General features: G+C 31.3%; 1 protein-coding gene across 1 annotated transcript; it reads left to right on the top strand.

Annotated features, from left to right (window-relative positions):
* Positions 1–5,016: 5,016 nt before the first annotated feature.
* LOC105119481 (uncharacterized) lies at positions 5,017–7,112 on the top strand. The gene has a single exon (XM_011017627.1). It carries the CDS (start codon positions 5,319–5,321, stop codon positions 6,711–6,713), a length of 1,395 nt encoding a protein of 464 aa, XP_011015929.1. The 5' UTR covers positions 5,017–5,318; the 3' UTR covers positions 6,714–7,112.
* The last annotated feature ends 2,087 nt before the right edge of the window (positions 7,113–9,199 follow it).

Raw genomic sequence — 9,199 nt, 5'->3', positions numbered from 1 at the left:
ATATTTACAAATAAATTTGATGATCCTTGAAATTCATTTCATATCAATTGTCACATGCACAACGTCAAATGACACGCTAACCTCTTAAGAGATATTGGAATATAAAAGAGTTCTGAGTATAATCATAAAATTATAATTTTAAGATTTAAAAATCATCACCTAATATTTTGTCTATTAGAAAACTTAGAGTCCACAAGAGTCCAAATAAGAAACTAGTTATGCAAGAAGAAGATGCATTACCCATTCTATCCAAGGTAAATTACATTGTTATTTAATTGTTGTTCTAGATTACTTTTCTGTTCATTGTTGTTTAATTGTTTTTCTAGGTCACTTTTCTATCCATTAATCTTCTCTAAGGTTCAAGGTAAATTTCTTTCCATGAAAAAGTCTCTATTTTAGCGAATTACATTTTAATCGTTCTAAAGTCTAAATTTTAGTATTGTATTTATTCTACGTTTTGTATCTTTAATTTATGCAATAATATTTTATAACTTCAAATATTAAAGTTTACAACTAAATCCTAACACTTTAAATATAAAAGTGAACAAAGTGATTAATGAATGATTTTTAATATTTTAGTCAAACCCTATCAAATAATAATAAAACTAGTTATGACATTCATTTTATAAGTTAAAATATGAGAAAGATGTATTTTTTTTATTTTATAAAAATATGCTTAGAAAACTTTTAGGATTTAACTGTATGCACGAGAATAAAATATTATTGTTTTTTGAAACAGGAAATTAATTTAAAAAATTTAAGATTTTTTTTGGATCTTCAATTTTTTTTTGTGAGAAATGTTTCAGAAGAAACTAAATATTTTAATATCGGATCTATATATTATTTTTTAAAAGGACTTTTGAATATTTTTTGGAATATATTTTATTTTTGTTTTTTAATGCTCGACCAAAACGGTGTTGTTTTGGACAAAATATGCTGTTACATTTAATGAAGCTAATTGACCCTAAATTTCTAATTTTATGCAATTTTACCTCTATTGAACTTCAATGTCATCCTCAAATTTTAGCTTCATTTTAATATTAGTCATTGGTCTTGGATTTATGCAATTTGACCCGCAATTGTTCAATCAATTGAGTTCTTATAGTTCAATGTTTTTTGTAAAATGATCCATGGCTGTGAATTATTTTATTTTAATTTTTAATTGACCTTAAAATTTTAATTTTCTTGCGCTTTTACCCCTGTTTTAAATCAATTAACTTGATAAAAAATAAATCTAGTCTTCTAAAATTCTAATCTTCCCAATTAAGCCTAATTTGGGCCTTTAAACTTAATTTTTCACCAAATTAAATCCTTCAATTGGACCAAAATTAATTCTTAAACATAATTAAACTTGAAAATTGGCCTATTAAAAATCTAATTAACTTGATAAAAATTAAATCTAGTCTCCTAAAATTCTAATCTTCTCAATTAAGCCTAATTTGGGCATCCAAACTTAATTTTTCACTAAAATTCTTAAGCATAATTAAACTTTAATTTAGTCTATAAAATCAAATTGACCTTTTAAAAATCTAATTATGTCTTTAGGCTTATTTTTTATATAAATTTTTTAATAATGATTCAATTTAACCTTGAATCTGTGTTGTCTTTTCAGTTTTGGTATAACGAGGAACGATTATGCTTCTGGTTCCATCCAAAATTGCAGTTTAATCTTTTATACATTTAAAATCCTTTCAGCTTGCTTTTGCCAAAATATTAGTCTTCTTGCTATTATTATTTTATTTTTTGATACATATTTTAAAAAAAAAAATTATAAAATTTGTAGGGAATAACCAAAAAACAAGTTATGACATCAATGATTAGGATACAAAAATAACCAAGCAACAATATTCACAAAGTCATCTAATATCAAGAAAAATCAAATCACACAATCAAAATCAAATTACAAAATTCAAGATTTCATCTCACAAAATAAGTTATGTTGATTTATCTGTTTCACAATAAATCAAAATGTGGTAATAATCAATTAAATGATTATAATTAATTATCGATCATGCAAACTAATCATTGATATCATCCAAACATTAACCCAGTAAACATTGGGACTACCTAAATATTAGATATTGCTTAAAAATCAAATTACAATCTTGTCCTCCCAATTTAATTGTGGAACATCAATGTTCCTCGATTCTCCTTAAAAATCAAATTTCAAATCCCTTATGTTTGAAGCAAGGTTGTCAATTCTGTTTAAATAAGTATTTTGTTTTTTAAATTGAAATGGAATGTTACAGTAGTTCAACCCAAGGTTGTCAATTCTATTTTGGTAAGTGTTTTGTTTTTTTAATTGAAATGGATTATTTCAGTTTCGGAGTGTTTCAGCGTGCCGTTTTGGGGTTATACTATTCATATATATATATATATATAACAAACATAATTCAAATTCAAGATAAATTAATTATAAATCATGCAATACAAATACAGTGCCAAACAAATATAATTTTAAAATTTAAAATATTTCTAAATGGTCAAGATTAAATAAATCTTTAACTTAAAGTAATTCAACTTAAACAAAATATCAAAATATTATGAAAGTAAAATGTATTAACACAAATATTTTAAATATAAAGTTAAGTCAATGTTATCAAGGCTAATAGAATGAAAGCATCCCTTATTTTGCTCAAATTCCTACAAAGTATAAACATGAAAAAAACAACATAAATATAAACTATATATTAGTGATAAATCTAATTTTAAAAAATTAACATTATTGTTAATGAAAATACTAATAATAATTTTCAATATTATTATCAATATCATTATTATTAAAAATAGTAATGAAAAATAGCTTTTTATTCTTGGATGGTTTAATTAATTAAATTGAACCAGACTCAATTTAATTCAATAGCTTTTCAAGACTAGAATGAAACTTGTGGAATAAAACCAGAATATTCCAACTGAAATTTAACCAAAAAATCCAAAACGAACTAAGATTTAAAATGAAATAAAAATTATTTCATTTTGTTTTTTAACCTTGATTTGAAGCGCTACAAAATGCTAAGGACATTTTAATTAGACAAATCTCCACCAATACACATAATCACACAATTATTTTTAATTATAAACATAAGTAAAATAAAAATAAAATTCAGACTTGAAAAATTACTGAAATATCCTTGGTCAAGGTAAAATTATCATTCTTTCCATGTCAAAATTAAAATTACCAAAATGCCCCTAATAGTGCCTTGCACTACTCACGCATCGCCACTATTTAGGGCTCAGCGATGATTTTGGCGCGATGGTGGTGCTTTGACCAACCTACCATGTAGATCTTGATCTCGTCCACCTCCTATTGATGGTCGTGCAAGTCATGACCAACAAGGGAGGGTGATCGACGATAAAAAAGCTTCAGTTTAGCCAAACTTTTTTTTTTTGTTTTGCTTTTTTCAAGCCAATTTCAATGGCGTTGGCACCTAAAACACTATGGGATATGGCTGGCAAAAAGAGGTGCTTCTTTGTGTGGTGGTCTCGAGGCGGTTGGTGGTCGAACTACGAAAATACTACGGATGGTTCGACCATCAGTTGGGATCAGGTGTGGTGAAACCCTTGTTCGACCTGTGAGCTTGCTTGTGTTGAGCGTCCATATTTGGTTGAATGGATCCAAGGTCCAGATCCCAATGGCTTTAAACTGATCTCGTGGCTCTAATTTGTTGGCTTGCGATCTGGTGAGGATGAATTTAGATTAGGTTACCGAATCAAAGGCTAGGATTCAGTGGGTATTTGAGTGGATGACTGGGATTCGTTTGGGTCTTAAACTGGTGTGGGCGAGAGCAGATCAAGTCCATGAATCCGACGACTATGATATTTCAAAATTGGATTTAAAGGTTGTGATCTCTTCTGGGCTTTGATCCGATGTGGGTGAGCTCATATCATGATTTGATTAGCGGCTGAGATTCATTTGGGCAATAGTATCTACAACCAGATTTCCTTTAACCTAACGAACGACCTCAGATTCAATCTCTCTTTCTTCTATTGAAACCAAGTCGGAAAACAAAAGGAGAGGCTAATAAGCTGAGAGCTCTTTCAAAACTTTCCCCAACGCTTTTTTTTTTTTATTTAAAGGATGCATGGGCTTATATAGAGTGGATTGATGGGATGTGATTAATCATAAAAAAATAATTTAATATTTCTTTAAATTAAAAACACTGTTAAGAAAAAGCAAAAACACTTTCTCAAAGTACCTCGGTGCGCTCACTGAGAAGTCGTGTTCTGTCCAAAAGACCTAAAATATCCCTGTACTTTCTCGAAAACCTCCATGCCTCTCCCCTCACAACGGCTATGCAATAGGTGAACACCCCAAGGGCAACAGTTCAAGAAGAAATACCCTAAGACCCCACCCTGGAATCTTTTTAATTCTCGACACAGTTCAATGTCGGACATTTTTCCCACTGTGGCCTGACATCTTTTTGTTTGAAACGAGGCATGATTGTTTCAAGATGTTAACCTATTGGAAGATGGATTCTCCGAGATGGTTTGAAAGGATTAATTGGCTTAAGAAAGTGGTCATCCCGGCCCTATCGAATTAAAAAAACAAATAAAAAATGGAATTACCAAGAATTAGGCAGAGCTATGGAAGGTTGTCCATTTTGTTAATTCCCCGAATGCTTTCATACTATTCCTGCCTGAATACACTTTCTTACCGAGGTGCAGATTCTGTTGTGTATCGAAATTGAAACCATGTTTTATAAAAGTTTTTTTATTTAAATTATTTTTTTATATTTTAATGTTGTTTTGATATATTAATATCAGAATAATTTTTTTTAAATTAAAAAATTAATTTAATATGTTTTTAAATAAAAAATATTTTAAATTAAAATAGTTGATTGTTTATCGAGACAAATTTTATTAAAAATATATTACAATAATATTTTTTATTTTTTAAAATTTAATTTTAATATAATCATACCAAAATAATTTATAACATAAAAAAACATTTAAAATTTTAAAAAAGCTGAAACAAGCACATCCTTGGTTTTCAAGAGACAAGCATATAGGCCTTTTTTGAGCATCTTGAATCGGCTGCTGCTTCTTCTTCTTCTTCTTCAACTCGCTCCACATATTTCCCTTTTTTAAGCGTCTTAAAGTCTTGATTGACTTGCTCCATTAATGGCCTCGATATAGGTGCTAAAGTAATTTGCTTTTCTCTTCTTGTTTTTTTTTTTTTCAATAAACATCTCATCACCTTCATTATCCTAAATCTTTTTTGTTCTCGCTTTTCCCCCTTCAATTTGCAATCACTTAATTTCCATTTTTTGGTCTTCTTATCACTTCGTCGTTGTCGTCATTTGTGATACTTTCTGCTGATGGATTCTGTAAAACCATCCGCGGTGACTTCGAAGAAGAGTAAATTTGCACGCAACGTAGCCAAAGTTATTCAACTTCGAGCTGCCACTGGGATTGCTCCTGTTGATGGGGTTCAGAAAGTTGTGTCCCAAGAAGAGGTCAAGCATGATAAGCATCACCGTAAAAGTGCAGCTAGCCGGCCTCAGCCATTTGATATTAATAATATTGATGAACATCAAAAAAGTTTGGCCTTGGAAGCACTTGTTGCCAAAATGTTCGCTAGCGTTTCATGTGTTAAAGCTGCATATGCCCAGTTACAGTATTCTCAGTCTCCTTATGATGCTGATGGGATTCAAGCAGCTGATCAATTTGTAGTCTCGGAGTTGAAGAATCTGTCTGAGTTGAAGCAGTGCTATATAAAGAAACAGTTTGATCCTTCTCCTGAGACTGCTCTGGTTTTGGCTGACGTTCAGGAGCAGAAGAGTCTTTCAAAGACCTATGAGATAATGGGGAAGAAATTGGAGTCTCAGTTAAGGCTCAAGGAGTCCGAAATCATGTATCTGAGAGAAAAATTGGAGGAATCTAATAGACAAAACCGGTTACTTGAGAAGAGGTTAAATAAAAGTGGACATTTATCTATGCCTGACAATCTACAGCTACCAGGCTTAAGTCTAAGCCATTTCATCACAGTTCTTCTACATACAGTCAAGTCTATTCGAAGCTTTGTTAAGTTGATGATTGATGAGATGAAATCTGCCGGCTGGGATCTAGATGCTGCAGCCAAATGTATTGTATCTGATGTGGCTTACCGGAGAGCAGATGATAAATGTTTTGCATTTGAAAGCTTCGTAAGCAGAGAGATGTTCGATGGTTTCCATTTGACTAATTTCTCTCCCCAAAAAGAATCTCCACCAGAGAAAAAGAATCAGCAACAGTTGTTTTTCAAGAGATTCGCTGAACTAAAATCAACGAAAGCAACCAAATACATTGCCCACAAGCCCAAATCAACATTTGCAAAATTTTGTCGTGCCAAGTATTTGCAGGTTATTCACCCCCAGATGGAAACATCCTTTTTTGGCAACTTGAGTAAAAGAAGCCTTGTGAATTCAGGTGAATTTCCTGACACAATTTTTTTTACCACATTTGCTGAAATGGCTAGGCGGGTCTGGCTTCTACATTGCCTGGCCTATTCTTTCGATCCCGAAGCCTCAATCTTCCAAGTCCATAGAGGGTGTCGTTTCTCCGAAGTTTACATGGAATGTGTCGCCGAGGATGCACTTCTTTCTTCAGAAAATGCACCGGACGTCGATCAATCAGTTGCATTCACTGTAGTTCCTGGGTTCAGGATTGGTAAAACTGTTATTCAGTGCCAGGTGTATCTCTCTCCGCTGCAGGCTAAGGTAAACCGTGGATAAAAACTTAGCATGGACCCACAACATCGAAGAATGAACCGGTGCAGGCCATTGTCGTGATTATTTTGAGTAAACATCTGATTATAGCTTTGCCTTGTTGCTAGGTGTTTATTGTGGGGTCTTGGAATTGTATGTATGCATGGTGACTAGGGGCAGCTTGTCTTTGTATTTTCGTGACCATTTTGAAAAAAGGAAGCGCGTGGACCGTTGTTAGGAAACAACTTTTGAATCTTTTTATTTCAATTATGAAAGATCCTCAAACCAATTTTTTTAACATTAGGCCATTGACAGAAGGATTGTTCAGCTGCGTTGCACCATTTCCCTATGTCTTGGATGCTTTCAATGTACACAGTAATATATAAGCATAAATGTTGATTTTATAATCACATATTTTAGTCATCATGCTAAGTGCGTTTTAACTTTCTGGGTTTTTTTTTCTTTAGAAGTTATACCATGTTTGCCTCAATTATTTAGTTCTCTTTTCTGCACCATGTCCCTGTAGTACCTTGAATCCTTTTTTACCGTTTTGTTCTTTTACTGGGTGTCTGGGCAGTGTAAATTGTGACGGCCCAGCCCTGCTCATAGAAATGCACAACCTTTATTGGAATATGTATCATGTAAACGACAACACGATGCCAACTCTATTTAATGTGGGGCGGTCACGCAAGTTATGACAAATATCTGTGATGTTCTGTTAGTGGGAAGAGAGGATGATGTTGCTTGAATGGAGTACGTTCATCTTCCTACACAGAAATAGAAAAGGAGGGAACAAATTGTACAGTTATGGCATTAATGTCTGGTGGTAGCATTAAGAATACAGATAAACTACTGGTTCACTTGTCTCCCAGCAATTGTACCACTTGATTTTGTTGCATAAATGTATTGGAGGCTTGGAATCAGGATTGAAATCCATCGAAAGGGGATTGTTTGGGGGTGTAATTTCATCATTTGATAGTTCCGTGCTGCTCTTGCAAAGTAAAAGGAGAGGGGTCAAATTGGGAGCATTATCTTCTTCAATTCCTTGCTGATGACCTCAAAATTTCAAGAATCTTACCAATATCTGCTTGGAAAAACAAAACAAATTCACCGTGGAGGTGTTTTTTTTCCCTCGGCCAGGGGCATTTCTCAGGTTAAAAACTGGATTATTTTCCCAGAAAGTGTAGTTGGGTTGATTACAGAGCATGGGTCTAATATGGAAGCATGGGCTTCCAGATTGTCTGCATGTTCTGTTCGTGAACGGAGGCAAGGTTGCTCATCCAATGGGTTGATCGAATGTAGCTTTGTGGCTCTGGTATATTGGTAGCCTCATTTATTAGAGGGCTAGGAAGGCGATGCTATATTTTTTTCTAGGCGTGCGGAATATTTTGGACGAGAGAAGATACATCCAACTAGTTCATTTGTTTGCCTTCGGCTGCCGCAGGTCAAACTATTTTAAAAAATATATATATAAAAAAACATATTAAAAGAGCAATGATTTATTTTATTTTATGCAATGCTATTAAACTTGAACAAGAAGATAAATATTTAAATATCTTAACTTGGATCTTTATCTATAGAGACTTTTTACTTAAATTATATAAGAGTTAATTTAATATGAATTAGTTTGTTTAATAGGTTTTAAAAAAACTTGGATAATTGTTTTTTATTTTAAAAAATTAATATTAAACAATAAAATTAAAAAAATTGAACAACAAATAAAAGAGGATAACTTTTTAAACCCATAACCCGGGTTATTAGATCAGAAATACTATATATAAAAAAATAATAAAACTTAATTCCCAACAAATATAACATTGAATAATGAATCATCACTATTATTATTCCCATCATCATTATCATTATTAATTATACTATTATCACTATCATCATAGCTATCACTATTATTACTATTATCAATAAGTAATATCTTTAATTCTTCATCATTATTATTAGTATTATTATCCTGATCACTATTATATCATTATTATTATTGTTAATACTATTGTTGTTGTTATTTTTATTACCATCACCACCACTAATATCACCATTATTTTTTCTTATAAATATTATCATCATCATCATTATTAATATTATAACCACTAGTACTATTATTATAACAAACTATTATTATTACTATTATTACCACTTTATTATTATTGCTAATAGTATTATTGTTATTATTGTTACAATCATTATCATCATCATTGTTACTATTATTATCTTTATAAACTATTATTATCACAATTATTAGTGTTATTATTAGTTGTCATGCCTATGCGCTGTCGTGGGCTTATGCAATGTTTGTGCGTTATTATGGATTTGTAGAAAAAATAGTTAAAAAAACTTTTAAAAAATTATATAGAGAAACACTATTGCAATCCATAATGTTTTCAATAAAAATTAAACTACAAAGTTAAATTCTCAACTAGCTTAATATTAAAAAAATAAAATAGATAAAGATAATTTTTAAAAAAAATCATAAAAAAATAAAAGAAAAAACTATAAAGGAA

This window comes from Populus euphratica, unplaced genomic scaffold, assembly GCF_000495115.2.
Source record: "Populus euphratica unplaced genomic scaffold, PopEup_1.0 scaffold2991.1, whole genome shotgun sequence".
NCBI lineage: Eukaryota > Viridiplantae > Streptophyta > Magnoliopsida > Malpighiales > Salicaceae > Populus > Populus euphratica.
Note: the sequence above shows the minus strand (reverse complement) of the source record. Positions and strands in the feature narration are given on the sequence as shown.